The sequence below is a fragment of the Penicillium robsamsonii genome (assembly GCF_028829455.1).
Source record: "Penicillium robsamsonii strain IBT 29466 chromosome Unknown utg000005l_segment0_segment0, whole genome shotgun sequence".
Taxonomy (NCBI): Eukaryota; Fungi; Ascomycota; class Eurotiomycetes; order Eurotiales; family Aspergillaceae; genus Penicillium; species Penicillium robsamsonii.
The window spans coordinates 437,285-457,874 of record NW_026643223.1 but is presented as its reverse complement, the minus strand read 5'-3'; the positions used below and the strand labels follow the sequence as shown (position 1 = coordinate 457,874).

At 48.7% G+C, this 20,590-nt stretch overlaps 11 protein-coding genes across 11 annotated transcripts; 3 read left to right on the top strand and 8 right to left on the bottom strand.

Moving 5' to 3' along the window:
* Positions 1-359: 359 nt before the first annotated feature.
* Positions 360-2,393, bottom strand: N7447_008203 (uncharacterized protein; the record flags this gene model as incomplete). The annotated part of the gene is made up of 2 exons (XM_057232465.1): positions 360-1,608; positions 1,657-2,393. The coding sequence occupies 2 exons, from the start codon at positions 2,391-2,393 to the stop codon at positions 360-362; spliced, it is 1,986 nt and encodes a 661-aa protein (XP_057082007.1).
* A 627-nt stretch (positions 2,394-3,020) lies between these two features.
* N7447_008202 (putative quinol monooxygenase) lies at positions 3,021-3,377 on the bottom strand (the record flags this gene model as incomplete). Its single annotated transcript, XM_057232464.1, has 2 exons — positions 3,021-3,307; positions 3,356-3,377. The coding sequence occupies 2 exons, from the start codon at positions 3,375-3,377 to the stop codon at positions 3,021-3,023; spliced, it is 309 nt and encodes a 102-aa protein (XP_057082006.1).
* Positions 3,378-3,615: 238 nt separating this feature from the next.
* On the bottom strand, positions 3,616-5,176 carry N7447_008201 (bifunctional AAA family ATPase chaperone/translocase BCS1; the record flags this gene model as incomplete). Its single annotated transcript, XM_057232463.1, has 2 exons — positions 3,616-4,977; positions 5,036-5,176. The coding sequence occupies 2 exons, from the start codon at positions 5,174-5,176 to the stop codon at positions 3,616-3,618; spliced, it is 1,503 nt and encodes a 500-aa protein (XP_057082005.1).
* A 368-nt stretch (positions 5,177-5,544) lies between these two features.
* N7447_008200 (uncharacterized protein) lies at positions 5,545-7,003 on the top strand (the record flags this gene model as incomplete). Its single annotated transcript, XM_057232462.1, has 4 exons — positions 5,545-5,747; positions 5,818-5,862; positions 5,916-6,560; positions 6,625-7,003. The coding sequence occupies 4 exons, from the start codon at positions 5,545-5,547 to the stop codon at positions 7,001-7,003; spliced, it is 1,272 nt and encodes a 423-aa protein (XP_057082004.1).
* An 819-nt stretch (positions 7,004-7,822) lies between these two features.
* On the top strand, positions 7,823-9,730 carry N7447_008199 (chaperonin-containing T-complex subunit CCT3; the record flags this gene model as incomplete). The annotated part of the gene is made up of 6 exons (XM_057232461.1): positions 7,823-7,847; positions 7,900-7,966; positions 8,029-8,237; positions 8,291-8,881; positions 8,942-9,579; positions 9,638-9,730. The coding sequence occupies 6 exons, from the start codon at positions 7,823-7,825 to the stop codon at positions 9,728-9,730; spliced, it is 1,623 nt and encodes a 540-aa protein (XP_057082003.1).
* A 183-nt stretch (positions 9,731-9,913) lies between these two features.
* N7447_008198 (uncharacterized protein) lies at positions 9,914-10,498 on the bottom strand (the record flags this gene model as incomplete). Its single annotated transcript, XM_057232460.1, has 1 exon — positions 9,914-10,498. One exon carries the CDS (start codon positions 10,496-10,498, stop codon positions 9,914-9,916), a length of 585 nt encoding a protein of 194 aa, XP_057082002.1.
* Positions 10,499-11,939: 1,441 nt separating this feature from the next.
* N7447_008197 (PARP-type zinc finger-containing protein) lies at positions 11,940-14,022 on the top strand (the record flags this gene model as incomplete). Its single annotated transcript, XM_057232459.1, has 5 exons — positions 11,940-11,955; positions 12,194-12,329; positions 12,423-12,594; positions 12,685-12,759; positions 12,817-14,022. 5 exons carry the CDS (start codon positions 11,940-11,942, stop codon positions 14,020-14,022), a joined length of 1,605 nt encoding a protein of 534 aa, XP_057082001.1.
* Positions 14,023-15,014: 992 nt separating this feature from the next.
* N7447_008196 (uncharacterized protein) lies at positions 15,015-16,060 on the bottom strand (the record flags this gene model as incomplete). The annotated part of the gene is made up of 2 exons (XM_057232458.1): positions 15,015-15,783; positions 15,849-16,060. 2 exons carry the CDS (start codon positions 16,058-16,060, stop codon positions 15,015-15,017), a joined length of 981 nt encoding a protein of 326 aa, XP_057082000.1.
* A 67-nt stretch (positions 16,061-16,127) lies between these two features.
* Positions 16,128-16,922, bottom strand: N7447_008195 (uncharacterized protein; the record flags this gene model as incomplete). The annotated part of the gene is made up of 3 exons (XM_057232457.1): positions 16,128-16,485; positions 16,655-16,728; positions 16,788-16,922. 3 exons carry the CDS (start codon positions 16,920-16,922, stop codon positions 16,128-16,130), a joined length of 567 nt encoding a protein of 188 aa, XP_057081999.1.
* A 944-nt stretch (positions 16,923-17,866) lies between these two features.
* N7447_008194 (uncharacterized protein) lies at positions 17,867-18,104 on the bottom strand (the record flags this gene model as incomplete). Its single annotated transcript, XM_057232456.1, has 2 exons — positions 17,867-18,055; positions 18,099-18,104. The coding sequence occupies 2 exons, from the start codon at positions 18,102-18,104 to the stop codon at positions 17,867-17,869; spliced, it is 195 nt and encodes a 64-aa protein (XP_057081998.1).
* A 292-nt stretch (positions 18,105-18,396) lies between these two features.
* N7447_008193 (aldo/keto reductase family protein) lies at positions 18,397-19,422 on the bottom strand (the record flags this gene model as incomplete). Its single annotated transcript, XM_057232455.1, has 2 exons — positions 18,397-19,077; positions 19,132-19,422. The coding sequence occupies 2 exons, from the start codon at positions 19,420-19,422 to the stop codon at positions 18,397-18,399; spliced, it is 972 nt and encodes a 323-aa protein (XP_057081997.1).
* Between the last annotated feature and the right edge of the window lie 1,168 nt (positions 19,423-20,590).

Genomic DNA, 20,590 nt, shown 5'->3' with positions numbered 1-20,590 from the left:
TTTCTTATAGCTGTCCGCGCGCTTCGTGCAATTTCTATTCGTCTTGACGACCGGTTCAACGCATCTGAATAGAAGCCTATCCAACAGAACGTCCGGGTAACCTTCTTTGCCTTCTCATTACCAACGACATCCCCATCCTCGACTTCGGCGTTCTCACATTGAAAACAAAACCAACCCTATCTAATGGTCAAATCAAGGAACTCATTTGCATACCACTCAAGTATCATTGCCGCGAAGAACTGTCAAATTGGGTATAACTAAAGATCCGTAACTAACCCGATCGCTCCCAACCCATCCAATAGAAAAGAAAAATCAAAAGTCATCAACAGACATATAGGACGTGAAGATACAAGCCAAACTCAGAACTTCTCACTGGTCACACACCGCGTCGACTTGACCAACAACCAAGCCAAGATTTTCACGATGAGCGTCAATCCCTTCACAACCAAGTCCAAGCCAAAGAACAGTACACGCAAGATGGTACGAGTAACCCCAGGCAACTTCTCCCCTTCTCGCGATGAACTATTCCCATATCGACCGTACTTCTCCAAATCAAACTCCTCAACGACAACCTGTCGATTATTACTCTTTGAGTCCCGACTATTCTCCTGCGGCTTGGAAGAAGATCTATCCCAGAACTTGAAAACACTTTTCTTTCCGGAGACCACTTTGGACCTTTTCTGCGCAGACTTAATCTGCGATGCCAACTCCATGCTCTCTGCTGCGTCTTCGCGCTCGGCAACCGTCGTAACCAGTTTACCCTGGAACACGGGCATTGAGTAAGGGCCGGGGTTGTGGGATGTCGATGGTCTAGACGACTTTGGCGACCCGAGAACCATGTCTGCAAGGATGGGGTTCGTAGCTTCATCCGAGACGGCGACTGCCAGCATTGCAGCGATGAGAGAGTCGATAGCGTATAGAGAGGGTATCGTAGCGATAACAGCGGCAGGCGAAATCGAAAATGTCTTTGTAGCGAAGTCCAAGGATGCGAGCGGCTCGTCAAAATCTGTAACAGGGAGGACGGACGTGCGTAGATTGGCGGCTTGCTGAGCGGCTTCCATTGCCGTGGAAGAGACCGGACCAGTGACGATGATTGTTGGTGGCTGGCGGGGAGAAGCGTCGCTCGACGGTTTGGAGACTGTGATGCGCACCATTCCTGAAGACTCGGATCGCACGGGTGAGAGTGGGATTCCGGCGGCGCCGACAAGAGCGGGAGGATTGTTTTGTGACAGGTAGGGGTGTCGTAGCTCGTATAGTCGTTGATGGCGGTTCCAGGAGAGTCGACAGGATTCTTGTGCTGCGGCCCGTTTGAGTGCATCGGTTTCTACTTCTGCTGCCTCGCCGGGAGTGAGGTGGTGTTGCTTGCCGATCTCCTCGGCTTGGTCTATGGCTAGCATAGCTGCTAGCCGGGAGAAGAGCAGGGTCACGAGTCCGTCGTTGGGATGTTCGCGGCGTGTGCGGTCCTCGAGACTCATCATCATGATTGGGACGTCGTGGTTTGGTCTAGATGGATCGCATCTGCTTAGGGCGAGTTCGTTGGTTGAGTATGTTTGTAGTGTGTAGAACGGGTTCTGGGAGTTTCCGAGGGTAAAGGTAGCTGGTCCCGTTCTGTGAGATGTTAGTATTTGTACATATGTGGGAGATATCATGTCTTACTTTGTCATGCGTAGGTTCAATGTTCCTACAAGGTCTCGCGTTCGCTGGCCGTTGGCCGTTTCCCATAGCATCTTCAGTTCCTCCATGGATGAGTATGTAAACTCCTCGGACTCCAAAGCACCAGCTGGGAAGTTGAGTACACTCGCAGGCACAGTCTTCGGCCCCAGAACGTGGTCAATCTCAGTATTTGTCGACAGCGTGAGCTTAGGGGGTTTCCGAGAAGACTTGACGGGTCGTGGTGGTTCTGGAAGCTGTGGGTGATATACCTGCTTATTGAAAGGCAGTTTCGGATCGAACTGAGGGAACATTGATCTCATCGGGACCGAGGAAGCAGATGATTGTGATGACTGCGGGGAGACAGTTGTCGCGGTGGTGTGATGGCTGCTACTGCTGCTGTATTGACTACCATGCGAAGGCTGGGTCTGATGGATCACTCTCTTGGCTTGACGGTTCTGACTGTGCATGGACTGAGGAGATTTTGAATCATCACGAGATGCTCCCGCCGCAGACAACGGGGATTTAGATCTTGAAGCATCTGTTGGTGGTGATGGAAAGCTCTGGGTATCCTCGATAATCTGAAGGAGCAAGGATTCAGTCTTGCCAGAATCCTTGATCTCCTCGAGAGGAATTGAAGAGGCTGGCTCAGAGGCTACTGGTTTCTTCCCGGGTTTGCGAAATGGATTGTTAGACCTCTTTACCTCAGGCGATGGAGGTGGAAATAATTGAAATTGATTCATCTTGACAAATGTAGTCTACAAAAACAGAGCAGAGCGCGAACGCAGGGGGTCTCGACTGAGATATACCCCATTCTCACCGAATGCAGCCCATATGCTTGACCAAGCAAATACATGGCTCGTCGAGATGTGTGACAACCCTGCTTATACGGTGGGCGCTTAACCGATTGGGGATGTGATTGGCCCCCATCCTGGGATGAGCACATCCATCTGCAGTAGCGGCGCTTCAATACAGCTTGATGATTGGTGTTTGGACCGTGGGGGAATCTATATTTAACATAATCCGGAGATTATATTGGCTAGTTATTTTTGCATCGAAATCGGGGAGTAAGCTCGTTTGACCCTGTGTTGACCCTGGGATCTGCATATTCTGGGACCTTTTTAAATGGAGATAAAAATGTGACAACGGCTCACATAATCATTAAACTCCGTAGAAGCGCTTAACTGTGGTTGATATATGGCACATGGAAGCTCGTATTCAATATGCGAGTGCTTAAAAAGCGGTCTTGGTTATGATCCTGTGAGGGATATTCCAGGCTTTCAACCCGTCGATCTTGAAATGAATCGTAATAGTAAATACGATGTGGAATGCAGTTATTAAATTCTTTTCCATCTCCCGTAAGGGGTAATTTACATGGTAGAACCCTCCAACTCCTCCAACCGGTGCATATCCATATCCTTCTCCAACAAAGGAATCACGTAAGGGTCGAAAGTCTTCCAGTAAGGGTTGTTAAGGTGGTACTCCTGGGATGATTCCTGGACGTAACGCTCGACGATTGTGAAGTCCTGCTTGTCGAAAACAGACTGCATCACGAACCACGAGAGGGTTTCCTTGTCGTTTGAGTAAACATTGGAGGCTTCAACAAGCTTGGCCTTGAGCTTGGAGATGGACTCTTCATCCGGCTTGGCGCGGAGGTCTATCACTGTCAGCATAGGAAACGGTAATGGGGAGGGTTAGCACATACGAACGACAATTGTATAAACCATAATGTGGATGTTTAGTGGGGGAAAATAGAAATTGAGGGGTAACAAGCTTGGACAGAATGCTTTAATACTCTTTACTGATCGGTGAGAGAAAGAATATGCAAGGTGGATCTATGTAAATCCCCGAGATTTGCCCCTAGTGATTCCGGCTTGATCGTGGAGCTTATTTCCTCTTTTTTTTGGGAATGTGCATCCAGATGAATGTCTCTATATAGTTTGATCTTATTTACATGATATACAATTACTCGTTCTTGCCCTGATCCTGGCCCAAGGCCTCGGTGTGCACACTGTGGGTCAGACCCTCGGCCATGGTAATCGCGCCCTCCATGTTTCCCTTGTTATACAAGAATAAGCCTTGGAGAGCAGCTGCACTGGTGGTGATAGACCGATCAGGCTTGTTGCCTGATTCATCTTCAATCAAACCAAGCTCCTGGAGTCGATCCAAGAAAAGTTTGCGATAAACGCCGTCGGTGTCGATATCTTCATAGAATCGATCCCACAGGCAGCCAACCTGGTAGCGAGTCACTTCGCCCAAACGGACAGTCATATCCACACGCCCAGGACGGACCAACGCCTCATCGAGTCGTTCGACGTGGTTGGTGGTGAGGAAGATGATGCGCTCCTCTGCACTAGCGACTCCGTCCAGTGCATTGAGCAGTCCCGAGAAAGTTACATTGGCCCCGCGGTAGCCGTCTGCATCGCTTTGCTCGCGTCGGTTCGAGAACGCGGCATCCACATCTTCCAACAGAACCAGCGTGCGGTTAGGAACAATGGTGAGAAGATGATTCAACCGGTCATCGGTCAAGCCACGCTCGCTCAGGTTCAAAATGGCAATATCGTAATTCAACTCGCCCGCAAGTGCCTGGATAAAAGAGCTCTTGCCGGTACCGGGAGGACCGTATAAGAGATATCCTCGTCGGTATGGAATTCCACGATCGTGATACCATGAGGAACTTGAAATGAAGTCTTCCACATCTGCCACTACCCGTTCCTTGACTCCCTCGTGGAGAACGACCGACTCCAACGGACGCTTCCGGCGAGGATTTCCAAATGGTTTCCACTCGGTACCCCAGCTGTTATAGATTGTCGTCTTGCCTTCGTGGCCCTTTGCGGCGTACGCATGAGCTTCGGTGAAGAGGTCCTCGAAGATGTGGCGTTGGGAATATAGGGTGGTGAGGGTGATTGTCTCCCATGGCTTTCCGGTCTGAATGTCGCGGGATTTCGACTCGCGCATACGATTGACAAATACAAACGCATTTTTGTATCGTAGAACGTGTTTTCCAGGCCCTGGAATCAGCGAAAAGTGTGTGTGAATTGCTCCGTTCGAATGTTCGATCTTCTGCGTTTGGATGGAGAGGTGGCGCATGCCGGGTGTGAGCTTTTGGAGGAATCGGTCCATATAAGTAGTGTTTGCGGCGGCTTTGCCTGCATTGAGTTGTGATTGCTGGTAGAGAGTCATCCAGTGTAGAAACCACGGATAGGAGTCATCTTTGATGCTGATCTCGACGTCCACCAGCATCCGCCGGCGGAGAAGAGCAGCGCCATGTCGAACGCCTTTCTGTGCTAAAGTCAATCCTGCCCCGAGGCCTGCAAGACCAAAACCCTAGCAACAAAATAAGATTAGCACATCGCTTCGGATCGAACACTGGCAGGTCTCATACCGCTGTAAACAAGGGATTGCTCGTTAGCTGCGAGAAGAGACTTCCGTCGCCTTTCTGCGCCGACTGGAGCGCTTCTGTTCTCTGCTGCAGAATCAGGTCGCCCGCAGACGGCGCAGCACTAGGGACCGCATTTGGCTCCATACCAAATCAACAGTGTCGTGAAGATCGCGAATGTCGAGAAGATCGATAAGGGAAGATATCGGAGTTACGACGGGCCGAGCATTTGACATACCCACGGGTGCCACAGCGCAATCCATAGGACGAGTGCAAGAGAACTACAACCTTTCAAGGTTGAAGGTTAGAATGTACATACATGTACATATTTGATAGACCTACATGTATTCAATATGGGGGATATATGCGATATACTTCGATGACCCGGCGTTCTTGGTTGATGCTTAATATCGGAGATATCGGAATTAAAATACCGGTCTGCTTCTTGCATTTCTCTCCTTAAATCCATTTGTATTCCGTGCGAGGTGGCTTTGTTATATAAGCCTGGATATCCAATGCGACTTCTTCTCCGTTTCCCGCTTACTCGGCGGACACAGTACCGACGCGCTATCCATCCAGCAATCCGCAACATGAGCACCCCGCCTACTACTGAAGTGCTATATGCGCTGACCGTGGCTAACTCCCCGGCTAGACCTAGCCCAGAAGATTTTTTACAGAAAAGTCATCATGCACAGCATGGATTCAGAAACCCGTGGGAGTAAGTAAGCCTCTATGACTTGCTGGATTCTCGATCCTTTGTCGGGTAAACTAACCACATCGTGTGATAGATCTTTTCGCGATCTGGAGTCGAAGGATATCATGCAAATGATGATGTAAGTATATTTGTTGAGCATTGAAGCAAACCAGTCTCTAACGCGTCATACAGCTTTCGTCGACTGAACGGCAAAGCAAATACACCCGACACCACGCCGCCAACTGTCACCATTCACAAGCCCGAGTTTCTTCCCAGCCGGGATACCCCCAAGCTGCGCGCAACATGGCTTGGACATGCATGTTACTATGTGGAGTTCCCCAGCGGACTCCGAGTACTATTTGACCCTGTGTTTGAGGCGCGTTGTGGGCCGTGCTGCGGACCTTATCAACTCGGTCCGAAGCGCTATACCAACCCTCCATGTCAGATCAAGGATATCCCCATCATCGATGCGGTAGTCATTTCCCACAACCACTACGATCATCTGTCTCACCCAACTGTCTCGAAAATCGCGAAATTGCATCCCAATTGCCATTTCTTTGTGCCACTAGGCAACAAGTCTTGGTTCCACGACTCAGGCATCCAAAATGTAACCGAGATGGATTGGTGGGATGAGCGTGATATTGAATTGTCACCCGAGAAGGGAAAGGGTCCGCAGGTTGAACCGGTAGGTGAATCTTCCGCTGCAGCAGAGATCAAGGCGCGCATCAGTTGCCTGCCTTGCCAGCATATTACTGCCCGCGGTCCTTTTGACAAATACAAGACTCTATGGGCGTCCTGGGCCATTGAGTCTGGTGGTAGCAAAGTTTATTTTGCTGGGTATGATAATCTCCCCCAACTTATCTACACCTTTAGAGTGTTGCTTTACTGACCTCTGGTCTAGTGACTCCGGGTACAGAGCAGTGGACGAACTACCAGAAGGGGAGGATGATTGGGACCCCAAATACAATTTCCCTATCTGTCCTGCCTTCGAGCAGGTAGGTGAGTTCCGGGGCCCGTTTGATCTTGGCTTGATTCCAATTGGAGCATACGCTCCCCGTCATATCTTCAGTCCAGCACACTCTGACCCCCACGACGCTGTTCACATTTTCAAAGACACCAAATGCAAAAAGGCCTTGGGCATGCATTGGGGCACTTGGGTCCTTACTGAGGAAGATGTGCTTGAGCCTCCCAAGAAGCTCAAGGAGGCGTTGAAAAAGCACGATATCGCAGAGACTGGTGTTTTTGATGTGTGCGATATCGGGGAGAGCCGGGAGTTCTGAACAAAAGTCCGCTTCATGTACATTACTTTCATGGCGTGTATTAGCCCGTACTTGTTAATTTCTTTTGTATGATTTTGTATCTGAATAATTTCCTTTACGCAACAGCGGAATGATCCTGTATCTTTGTTTCATATGGGCTTTGTTGATTCCCTTTTTTTTCTCTCGTTATGTGCCGTACATAAAGCGCTAACAACGTTGGCCAGGGGTTTACTAGTTATCTCACTTAGTCGTCATGTTTAACCAGCTATATAATTTTCGTTGTTGATACTAAGCAGGATATTGAAGTGGTCTAGAAAGAGAAAGAGACCAAGCCGGGCTCTAAGTTTAGCTATGTTACTATTTCATTTTAATAGACAACTCTTTTTCCATTCTGAACTTTATCGAGGTCAAAACGCGATACCTCTCAATCAAGCTTGGTTTGGTCGCTTCGCATGCTGAGGTTGGAAATTGCGGTTTTCCTAGGTTGGTTTTGGTCATCTAATATGCCTTATCTCGATAATCACTAAAATATGTATAGAACCACACAATGAAACAGACTATAGTACGACCCTTTACATTGAACTAGAACTTTGTAGAGTTGCTCAGATGTAGAAAGTTGGAGATGTTTGCCTGGTTTGTCAGGACCCAACGCTAGCCGTATATGGACTAGCTCGAGGGAGCTCCCACTTCGCCTGGAAATTTGATGGAATGCGGGCGAACAGCGTTGAAGTCGGAACTCTTGGATTGTCATCTTCGTGCAATATTTTTTTCGGTATTCGCAAGTGATACAGACCGTTTTATATCTACTTCCCGCTCAAACAACAATAAAACACCGCCAATATGCAGGCTCCGGTGGTGGTGATGAGTTCGTTACCCCCCATCGAGTTACTCCCCTTAAGTGCTAACAAGTCATCTAGACACCAATTCCGGTGAGCGCCAGGTTGGCCGGAAAGCACAGATGTCTAACATTACCGCGGCAAAGACGTACGCTACATCTAGGTCCTCCGCTGTTCTCCCCTGCTCGATGCTAATTCAATAAACACCAGTGTTGCGGATATCATTCGGTCATGTCTCGGACCCAAGGCCATGTTGAAGATGCTGCTTGACCCTATGGGTGGTATTGTGTTGACCAACGATGGCCACGCTATTCTGCGAGAGATCGAAGTGTCGCACCCCGCGGCTAAGAGCATGATCGAGCTCAGCCGTACCCAGGACGAGGAGGTCGGCGATGGTACCACAACGGTCATCATCCTTGGTATGACAAAGATTATTCCGGAAGACTCCATGGTAGATGCTGATATTCCGTAGCCGGTGAAATGCTCGCCCAGGCCATCCCCCAGCTCGAACGCAACATCCACCCCGTCGTTATCATCCAGGCTTTCAAGCGTGCCCTCGCCGATGCCCTTCAGATCGTGGAGGATGTCTCGACGCCCGTTGACATTCACGATGACAAGGCCATGTACAGCCTTATCCAGTCCTCCATCGGAACCAAGTTCGTGTCGCGTTGGTCAGAGCTCATGTGCAGCCTCGCTTTGAGGGCTGTGCGAACCGTCTCCTTCGATGTCGGCAGTGGAAAGCAGGAAGTCGATATCAAGCGCTACGCACGTATTGAGAAGGTCCCCGGTGGCCAGATCGAGGACTCTGAGGTGATCGACGGTGTCATGGTCAACAAGGATATCACGCATCCCAAGATGCGTCGCAGAATCGAGAACCCCCGTGTTCTTCTCCTGGATTGCCCCCTGGAGTACAAGAAGGGCGAGTCGCAAACCAACATTGAGATTTCCAAGGAGGATGACTGGAACCGTATTCTCCAGATTGAGGAGGAGCAGGTCAAGCACATGTGCGAGGCCATTCTAGCTTTCAAGCCCGACGTTGTTATCACCGAGAAGGGTGTTTCCGGTAAGCAAGCGGTCTGATTAAGGCGATTGATTGCATGTTCTAACCACCGAGCTCTACTAGATCTTGCACAGCACTTCCTGGTGAAAGCCAACATCACAGCTCTTCGCCGCGTGCGAAAGACCGACAACAACCGTATTGCCCGTGCCAGTGGTGCTACCATCGTCAACCGTGTCGATGACATCCAAGAGTCTGATATTGGTACTGGATGCGGACTGTTCGAGATTGAGAAGATTGGCGATGAGTACTTCACATTCATGCGCAAGTGCAAGTCCCCGAAGGCCTGCACAATTCTGCTGCGCGGCCCCTCCAAGGATATTCTTAATGAGGTTGAGCGCAACTTGCAGGATGCCATGTCCGTTGCTCGCAACGTTATCTTCCACCCTCGTCTGTCTCCCGGTGGTGGTGCTACTGAGATGGCTGTCTCCGTGAAGCTCAGCCAGCTTGCCCGCTCCATTGAGGGCGTCCAGCAGTGGCCATACAAGGCCGTTGCCGATGCTATGGAGGTCATCCCCCGCACATTGGCCCAGAATGCCGGTTCCAGCCCTATCCGTGTGCTTACCAGTCTGCGTGCTAAGCACGTCGAGGGCCACCACACCTGGGGTCTCGATGGCGAGACTGGTAACTTGGTTGATATGAAGGAGTACGGTGTTTGGGAGCCCGAAGCCGTCAAGCTTCAGAGCATCAAGACTGCGGTCGAGGTAAGCTCCCTACTGTTTTTCCATGCGCACTACATTTCACTAACATATTTCCCTTTAGTCCGCATGTCTCCTCCTCCGTGTCGACGACATTTGCAGCGGAAAGTCCGCTCAACAGATCGCTGGCGGCGGCGGCGGTGGCGGCGACGAATGATTGATAGACGAAAAAGAAAAATGATACTTGGACTCGAGGTCCGTACATAATGTTACACGATTTGCCTCTTGGCTGTCTTCCTTCTGTATGAATTTCTTAGATTCAAAAAAAGAAAAAAGCAAATCCAGATGGGTATATTGTATATTCGTATCGTACACAGCCAGCGTTTGAAACCTGCCTCTACTAGTCCTCATCGTGGAAAATGACACCAGGAACTTCTTGCTCACCCACTTGACCATCTGTAGCGCCTCCATCTCGGTCTTCCATAGTAACCATAGAGCCCGGGGCAGCAGCGCTCTTCACAGGAGCAACATCATTCTGATCACCACCACCCTTCTTCCCACGCGCATTCTTCTTCTTCTCCCTCCTCCTCCGATTCTTCTCCGTTTTCTCATTATCCTTGCGCTTCGTCTCCTCCCGCTCTTTCTCCCAAGCCTCATCACTCTTCTCATTATCCACCTCAGACTGCATCAACCGCAGTCGTTCATACTCCCGCCGCCGACTGGCCTTATACACGTGGAATTCGCCAGAGCCCGCACCGGCCGATGATCCCTGCACATTGGTCACGATCTCTGGCGGCGCCGAGAGGGACGCGACGGTGCGCGGTTTCAGAGCATTGGGTAGTTGCAGGTCTTTGCTTGGGTCTTTGAAGAGTGTTTGGATCTCGTTGGCGACTTCGGAATGAGGTGTCACGGCGCGTCGTTTTGTTGGACGCTTGCTGCGTGGATCTGCGCTTGTCGGGATGGATTCTGGGCCTGGTTCGGACATTTTGTGGGTGTTGGTTTGAGGGGAGGTGATGCGACCGCGTGGTATCGGTGGGGTTGCGCGTGTGGGAGGAATTGGTGTCTTCTCCCTTTGACTGGTAGTATAAGAGGTTTCCCTTTTGCTAATAGGAGACGGTGACTGTGTTGTTTGTGGGTTTGGGGCTACTCGAATGTAGCGAGAAAGACTAGTAGGTAGTAACAAGCTTAAGATGTAGACTCGGGCAACCTTCAACCGTCAGAATAAGCTAACCGCCTTTGGTTAGCGGAATAAGCACATGGCAGATCACCCTTTCCAGAGGTTTTCGTTCATATGGTTTACCTTCGACACTTATTTCTGTGATATTTAGGTTGGGATAATCATATTGCTTCTAGATAATGTACTATGGATATCTAAATTGTCCTCCTCCAGGAAGTATGTAGGTGTAGAATGCCAATTGTTTCCATGTCTAAGCTTGGAATACTATACCTCCATCCATAGGCCTTTCCCACATTTTGTCAGATTCTCATAACTGAGGCTCCTAGAACCCATGTTCATAGAATGCAAGCAGCTGTTAAATTGATGCAGAAAGATCCAGATACCATGATAGAATCGTATATCTACTCCTATGAACGTCTCCAGGTGGTGGGCCAGGGCGCTTCTTACCAAATCCTTGTGATCCAGCAAAATACATAACAGGAAGCTTCTTAATAAGGAAATTTTAGATAGAATTACAGTGTTTTATATTTCCTTAAGTTTTCTGGTTATGTATGCACGATACGAGGTAGGTAAATCATACCTATCATAACTACCTACGGGATAGGTGCTATGCGACAAAAGCCCGTTTTAGGTAATATTGATGCCTTGATGCCCGATTGACTATGTCAAGTTACAAAGATCTCACTATTGAGCAGAAAGTCAGAATGTCAGACCCTTTTATGTCTATGAATAATTAAATGAATAGTTAAAATGCAGTCATTGACGAATAACATTGAAAAACACACAATAGCGAATTACACAAAAGACTATTGGCCAGAAAATGCATTTTATTCGAAAGGGGCCACACAACAAACGAACATCCCGGTTTCTTTGTTCTACATTGTTATTGTTCTTCTGAAAAAGGAAGATCAGAGTATTCATATCTCATTATTTATTGAGAAAAATCAAAGAGAGTCAATACTGGGAAGTCGACGGCATCTGACTTTTTAACAGCTGTCCCCTTTAAATACTGTGTAGCATTCCCTCTCTTCGGTTTGCTCTTACGACAACCTCAATTTCTAACCTTTCTTATCACTTTTCGGACTGCGCCCACCTTGTGCAAACAGTTTTTATTTTCTTTGTTGTGCGTTGCTTTGTTCACTAGTAACCCGCATATCTGCAGCCGGTACTACCTACTTCACTTCACCATCGTGAACCTCACAACACACCTCCATTTTTTCCACTACTTGCATTGACTACATCAGTCAAAATGCCATACCGCTTTGGTGAGTGACTTCATATGCTGTTTCCATGATCTTTCTACCAGTGTTGTCATGGTTAATAGATGTATGTCTATTGCACCAAGTGAGAATGCCTGGTGCACAACTGAACATGTGATATCATGCCCTAATTTATAAGCCTCTCCTTTGTGTATTCTGGCATTTTCTGAGAAAATTACCCACTTTTCCTGAGTCCAAGGGACCGCAACAGCCTTCATGACATCACAGCTAACTTCATGATCAGAGATTGCCGCGCAGGGCCGTGCTGGCTGCAAAGCCCCGGAATGCAACAAAGAGAAGGTCAAGATCACGAAGGGCGAATTTCGTGTTGGCACCTGGGTTGATGGCCCAGGCTTCCAGAGTTGGTCCTGGCGCCACTGGTGAGTCTAGCCTCGTGAAGAGACATGCTTTTTAAACAAACATTCATGGCTTCTATCCTTGAGCAAACGAGTCCAAATACTGACCTCGTTTAGGGGCTGTTTTACCCCCAAACAAATTCAGAACGTCAAGAATGACATCACTGGAGTCTCTGATGATCCTGATTTCTCTCACATTGACGGCTATGATGAGCTGAACGAGGACCTCCAAGCCAAGGTTCGCAAGGCCATCGAAGTGGGTCACATCGAAGACGACGAGTGGAAAGGCGTAAGCTCACCTTCCTCCATCTGCAAATTTGGGACATTTTCTTTCAAATTGGGTCCAACAACTGTGAATCAACCGACTAACATTTCCTAGGATGCTGTGTGCAACCGCCCTGGACATGCCGGCATGCGTGTCAAGAATGGCAAGGGCAAGGCCAAGGCTGCTGAGGTACGTCAATTCCATCTTCTATCCTCATATAATATGAGATACTAATGTGACTCGCAGTCCGAGGAAGCTGAGCAGTCCTCTCCTGGCAAGAAGCATGGTCTGACCGACCCTGAGAATACGGACGAGGAGCCCACCACCAAGAAGAAGAAAACTCGCGGCAAGAAAGCTACTGACAACGATGATGCTATTGCCGATGCTGCTATCGTTGAGACTGAGCCCGGCGCTAAGAAGCCTGGCCGTCCCCCCAAGAAGACTGCCGCTGAGGCAGATGCCAACGTCGAGCCCAAGAAGCCTGGCCGTGGCCGTCCAAAGAAGGTTTCGGACGAAGAGAGTCCCGATTCTGACATCAAGCTCGAAGTCAAGGTCAAGGTCGAGACCAAGAAGGGTGGCCGTCGTGCAAAGAAGGTTTCGGAAGATGAAGGTGCTGATGCCGACACTGAAATGTCTGCTAAACCAAAGCAGCGCGCTACTCGCGGCAAGAAGCCCATCGAGGAGGAAAGCGCCTCCACCGACAATGAGCCCAAGGACAAACCTACCAAGCGTTCCCGTGCTAACAAAGCTACTACCTTTAAGACTATTGCTACTGACAACGATTCCGGCGAACTTGACCATGCCGATCAGGATCAGCCAAAGAAGGATTCAGACGAGACCGCCACTGAGCCCAAGACTCGTCCAACTCGCGCAACTCGCGCAACTCGTGCCAAGAAGGATCTCAACAATGATGTTTCTTCTGTCGACAAGGATGTCTCCTCTATCGACAACGAGACTGGCTTTGCTAATGGTGAGACCAAGAAGTCTACCGCTCGTACCGAGGCTGCCAATGGTGCAAATGGCAAGAAAGGTCCGAAGGCTACCAATGAAGCCAAAACCAGTGGATCGGAGGCTTATGATGAATCGACCGAGAAGCCCAAGCGCACCCGCACTGCCAAAAACAAGACCAACGGCAACAATGGCACCTCTGAGAACAAGCCTAAGCAAACGCGTACCCGCAAGCCCGCTGCAACCAAGCCTACCCAGAAACCTACCGAGGAGGTTGCTGAAGCCCCCAAGACTATCAAAGAGAAGCCCAAGGCCAAAAGTCGCAAGCCAGCCGCCGCGAAGGTAACCGATGAGTCCGCTGACCAGGGTGCCGGGGAGCCTGCCGAATCCTCCACTGAGCAATCTGCCAATGGCACCGCTGTGAAGTCTGAGGACGGTCCGGAGAATGCTTCCCCCGGCATCGCCAATGAGTCTATCGTTGAAGCTCCTGAGAAGGTCGTTTAGGACGCTACTGAGTCTCCTCCGGAGCTAATCGAGGCCGGGACCACTGGTGATGACGCCTAAACCTGTCTACCCTTCGTGCCAGTCGTCTCACTTTGTGGCGAATCTTGCACTCTTGTGAATTATGAAATACCAACTGCTGTCTTCTCTCTTTTATGCTGCAACTTGTTTCCTTCCGATCCTTCTGTTGTTCATTTTGGGCTATGCTAATATCCCGCGATGGAGCTCAGCTTGAATCGTGTTACATTCGTTACAATTCTTCCAATTGCTTTCATCTTTTTTTCACTCCAGGCGTGATATTCGGGTTCCCTTTAGCGATGGTGGTTTGCACAGGTGCACCGTCATATTTTTATCCATATCTGGGTCGTTTTCAATTAACCTGCGAGTTGACATGATGAATTGAATTATTTTCCGGAAAAAGAAAAAGGCTTTTATCTGCACGTCTTGTAACAACAGGAATTTTGCACAGTCAGGCGCGTATTCACACACTAGTATTACTATGATGCGAGTATCCCAACTTTGGACATCATACTGGTATCTTCAAATGTGGGCCGAGATGCCCTTCTCGGATGCCTTGCAAACATCAAGCTTAATGTGACCCTCAAACTACTGGTTATGTGGAAACGGCTATCACTATTAGTTTTGGAGACGACCTCAATGAGATATGTTGGATAAGAATATGTGCGTTGATGAACGTTAACTATGAGCTTGCACGGTCTCCCCATTTCCACTGCATGACGACAGAAGCAAAAGAAGCCAAACCATTGAGATGCAACTCCTTCTATTGTGAAAGATGAAATGGCGAGAATCCCATAATCAGAAAATGCAAATAAAAAGCAGAATGATAAAGAATGTAAATAAACCAATATTGAAACCGGAAGAAAACGAAAAGAGACAAGCAAGCAAAAGGGAGAAACCTGAGGCGCTCAACATGTCGAGATGACCCTGTGGGAAACACAGCTCTTTGCTGTGTTCCCGCTCAATTAGAGTGCATGTCATCGGGTTCCCAGACCACGGCTCTCGAGGAGCACACTGGTATTGCCATACAACTCTGGGTTATGGACGTGAGCAAGCATGCGCAGATTGAGAACTTTGTCTTGGAGTTTTGGATGAGTCCGTAACAACGACCAGAACTGCTCGCTGGCGTTGTATGTGAGTAAATCTGAGGCCTCGGAGATGAAATGAATGAGCCATGACTGGAGATAATCGCAGTCAGCCTCGTCAAAATTGATGCGCCCATCGAAAGCAACAGAAGCAACCTCGAGGAGCGGTTTGGTTTGGTATAGCTCCGGGTAGCAGTTCCAGGCGACTTGGAGCTTGAAGGTAATTCGATAAACCAAGTCCATCAGGCCGAAACGGCGAGCTTGGAGGTAGACTCTTCCGAGTACGAGAATGACATTTTCCAAATCGAGACTGTTGCCCACACCGTTCAGTTTGAAGTTCTGACCAATTCCCATCTGGTCACCAACCAGTCGGAAGGTGGTGGTGCCGTTGGGATTCAGGGCTGGGAATGGGGTGGGATGGGAGAAGCCAGAGCTCTTAAGGGTGATCAGGCGAGGGGGAAATTCTCCATCGGCTAAGTATTCGCGAATCGGCAGATATTCGGGCTGTCTTTCGAGAGCCACGGTGCCTAGAAAGACATCCTTAATTCGGGCGGCTTCACGCTGATTCAGGAAGACGTGCTTCAGGGCCTGGGTGATGGTCAAATCAAAGATTGAGAACTCTGGAACGGGTTTCTGGGATGTCACATCTGCAACATTGGCACTGTATGTTTGAAATATATTAGTTGATGGATGCGTATTGAGAATTGAAGTCAGAAGTCAACGAACCTAGTCTCATTCTCAACCTTAGGCACCGTGCTCTGATTCATGGTAGTTGGTGGCGGCACAACTGTCGATGAGATTGGGAGAGAAGAGTTAAGGGGCATTAGAGGAGGACGTGGCTGGAATTTCTGCGTTGCGTTTACGCTAGAGTTCTCTCGGTCTGCAAAAGGGAGCAGTTCAGATTCAGGTTCAGTGGGCTTACCATCTCGGAACACCATTGACTGTCTGGGCTGAACGCTCTGTGTAGCACGTGAGTCGGAAAATGATCTGATATTTGCTGGCCCATTAGATGTTAGATGAGCCAGGTGCAGCAGGAGTAGCGGGCTCCGCGTGATCCGATGGGGCTTCTTTATTCTCATCTTCATCACCATCCTCTTCTTTCTCCGACTCAAAGTCAGCATGACTTTCTCCACAAGAGACAAGGTCCTCGTGACCACTTGGAAGAACGAAACGGAGTTCCTTCCCTCGTTTGCCCTTGGTGCCGAGCTCCTGGAGAGCCATGTTCTTCTCCAGCCCAGGCTCACTTCGAACGATTTCCAGAATATCGTCCCAGATCTTGGCATCTGGCTCTCTCTGGGCACGCCGGAGAACATTGATAGTCTTTTCCTTCAGAACAAAGAGATCCTGAAGTCCGACCCATTTGCTTCATACATGTTAGTTTCCAATATTCATAGGTCAACATGCACACATATAGTCAGAAACACCGACAAATAGATCAACAAGCACGCAGCAAAGCCAATGGTCACACATATACATCAATAAATACACAACTTCTAGGGTCTTTTTGGGTATGAAAAAGAGGCCAAACTTACTACATATTGCGGCCCGGAAGATACATGGAGTAAATCCGGTCTTTCGGGTGCGTCACCCAAGCACCATCAGTTGGCTATGCGCCAACAGGGCGGCGATTGATGTGTCGGCTTAGGCCGAATTTTCTGGGAGAACCACGCCAATCCACACGTCAGACTTGTACTGCCGTAGGGAATTCTTGTACCGAACGAGAAGGGCTTCGCCAGGCTCCAGGGTGCGGGGCTTGGGTAGATGCCTCAAGCCAGTAGTAAGGTACGTTCTCGGAGCCATATTGGCTGAGCTCTCATGCACGTAAGTACTTGAGGGTTTACTACTCTTTGAAGGCAACGATGATTGATTCCGGTCACCGAAAATTAAAAGTAGTTGTCAGTCTCAATGAAAAGAGCCTTGGCTAAATTGAGATGTTTTTGAGATACAAAAAGAAGGATGCGATTGATCTTGTTTTGAATGAAAAGTAAATGAGTTTTCGGGCAGAGATTGAATGGTTGACAAGTCGGGGATATAGTTCGTCAGGTTTGTGACTTGAATAAGCAAGCAATGAGGCCCAGAGAACTCAGTGTCATTTTTGCTAGCACACGGAGAAACAAGGTCGATCTTTAGGGCTTGAATAATGCGGTGTAACCGTCAAAGCTTCGTTTCATGGAGAACACAAGCTTTTCTTGGCTGAGACGGTATATGACTTTAAATAGATCATCTCTTTGTGACAAGATCCCTAAATCTTGGATATTGCCCAGGTGGTCTCGGGGCTCCGAATTTTATACAAGGGACTCGACTACAATTATATTGATAGTGACCAGAATCAGGGGTCTAACATCTAATGGCTTTTAATTGATATGGGGGAGAATAATGACACGGCCTGTAGTTCTAACTTTCTACGGAAGGCACTTTTATTGCATGTAGGCAGGATAATGTCTGGCAGGTCTTGGCGTTCCCTTTCCCACCTCTTGTCGTTTTTTGCTCACTGAGTAGCTCGATCGTCGGGAGCAGCTCAGTCAGCTCACCTCAATACAACGCACCACGCTAGTCCACGGGTTCCAGCTCAGCAGTGCCAGTGAAAATGATGACTAATGACGGGTCCCGCTGAGCTGGGTGCCCGATTTGGGAAACACCCGGAGTTTATCTAGCCTAGCTCTCCCGCTCGATATGCTGATAAACGCGCCACCAACTCTCCTCCATAGCTCCCGCCGTAGGTTTCTCAGATTAGGGCAATACCACTAAACGTGGGTCACTGTTTCTTGGTCACCGCAGGCGCATGGGTCATCGTCCTGGAAGCGGTAGGCCTTCCCATGTATAGATAACCAGTAGTGTGCCGTGCGTGATTGTGTGAGTAGATAGGCTTGATTTCTAGACCGCGGACCGTAAAGCCGTCTGGTGTACGGGGCCGGTAGTGTGTTTCGTCGATCCTACAGAGGTTAGCTGGCTCTCTCTCCCCTTCCTCTCTCCTACGTCCATCATCAGTCCTTGCCCCTAGTCAGCGAATATCATCACATTCATTGCTTCATGTGTCTCTCTTCCCGCGTTGTCTAGACTAGCGCACTACCTAAGCACTGTGAGTAGGTAGTGGGCTTTGGTATGGCCCATAGAGAGCACGGATAAATGTTGTATAGTCAATGGATGATTTGAGGTAAGATACTGCTATATTATTAATTTCTGAACAAGTTTCAGATAGTAAGAACAACAATAGGAATCAAGGCAGATAGTCCCATCTCAATTAGAAACCTCCCAACAGCCATAGCTCTCCATTTCACTGGTGACCAGGGAGATCATTAAAGTTATCCAAAGGCGCATCAACCTCAACAATCTTCCAAACCTGCTCAATTTGCACCGCAATCGCAGAATCAAGAGGACCCTTTGCAAATACAGCAAGGGTCTGATTCAGCTGCTCAATAGTGCGCGTACCAAAGATAACCCCATCCCCATACTCCCCGCTGAGCGCCGAGTTATACGCTACCCACCGATACGCCAGCTCAACCTTGGGAATACCGGACTCCTTAGAGATCTTATCCCAAAGCTTCAAACCCTCGAGCATGTTCTTCTTATTATAGAGCGCATGGTAAATCCCACCAATCATTGTCTTTGGATCCCATCGACCCTCACCACCAGAAGCCAACACTTCGACATCCTTAGTCAAGAATCCACCTGCAATCGGAGAGTATGCATTGAAGGAGATATTGTGCTTGCGCAGTGTTGGGAGTAGCTCTGTTTCCGCCCGACGAGCGACGGCGGAGTAGTTTCCTTGGTACACACTGGGCAGGACGTATCCCTTTTCACGACAAACGCGGACAACTTCGTCAACCTCTGTGGCTAGATAGTTTGAAAGACCAAAGCGCTTGAACTTTCCGGCTTGGTGGAGGGCGTCTACACCGGCCAGAAGCTCCTCCAGGGGAAAGCGACGATCGGGTGCGTGGACGTAGTAGACATCCACCTGATTATGCTATTAGAGATAGACCTTCCACGTAACACCTTGTTTGATGCATACCTGGTCTGTTTGGAGATAGTTCAAACTCTGGTTTGCGATTGAACCGATCAATTCTTGGGAATTTGCTTCGGGGGCGAACCCGCCGGGGTGTTTCGTATCAATGGCAAAGCGGGAGCTGGCATTGACCTGACCCAGACGCTCCTCGGAATTTATGTAGATTCTGGCTGTGTCGATGGTCTTGACACCATTGGCTTGTAGGATATCTAGAACTGCATTGATGGATTCGAGGGTGGGATAGGACTCTTCGTCCATGATGGAGCCTCCACCCCAGATGAGATTAATGGGAGCCATGATTGATGGTTTGAAATAGATACAGGATACAGCTGTGGATGAATGTTGTATTTTCTGCTGATGGTAATAGCAAACATTGGAGTTGGTTGTTATTATCTCCACCTGTATTTATTTATCTCATCCCATGTTAATCCCGCTAACTCCGCCGGATTATAAATCTCATCTCTCTCAACGTTATTGTTAAGCTACACTGTGTACATCGCTAGAATCTTCCAGATATTAATTTTTAACTTCTATGAGGGAGCCAAAAATGTAACCTTCCACCTTTCCTCAAACTGGATCCTGCCTGCCAGGTTATGAATCGCTATTAGCCCGTAAAGATATAGGAGTACAACCCGTGTCCGAACAATAAGTAGATAGGAAATGTTTCATTAATGATACTCCTGATAAAGTGACCTCCAAACTTCCCAGTCATACCCGTAGCGTACCATAACTCCAAATGCAGATATAACACCAATAGCTGCCACTAGTCCATACTCAAGAATGGAGCCTCTTAAGGGTTTTTGAGCATGCCAGCGAGAGGTGAGCCCAAAATAAGAACTCAAATGCATACCAGAGGTACCAAGAGATAGCGTGATAGAAGTCTCAAGCCTAGGAGAGTTAGTACGACCCTGGAAACAGGTTGCTTGATCCAATCAGAGAACATAAATACTATAAGGCAAAGAGCTGCAAATGTCACGAGGAGAACAATAACTCCGAGTCATATAGAAGGGGTCCTAAATTATTGAACCGCGATTTCATTCTAAGCACTCCAGTATCAATTGACAGGGGAACGAAAACAGTAGCAAGAATTGTCAGCCGCTCGACATTTTGTCTGTTTTATGTTTCGTGCTAGATCGAGCAACTTCAAGGTGCTGTCCGTATCGTCCTTGAGCCATGCGAGATGGTTCCTAACTTCCGTGCAGTATCCCTGAAATCCCAGCTCGACTCTGCGCAGCACGGTCCCTGCATCGGAAGTTGGATCTTCGAATCCCGCAGGTGTTTCACTGTGAGGTTATGTAGGGATTGCGCGAATTGTGTCACATTGGCATGCTGGCATTGAAGGTGGAACAGTTGTTTCCGATTTTGCTAGGTCCGCGTCTGTCCATAAATAGGCTCAAGTTCTAGGATATCCGTAATAAAACTGGGTGTAGAAGCAGTGAGACATGAATATCGGGGCAAAGGCAAG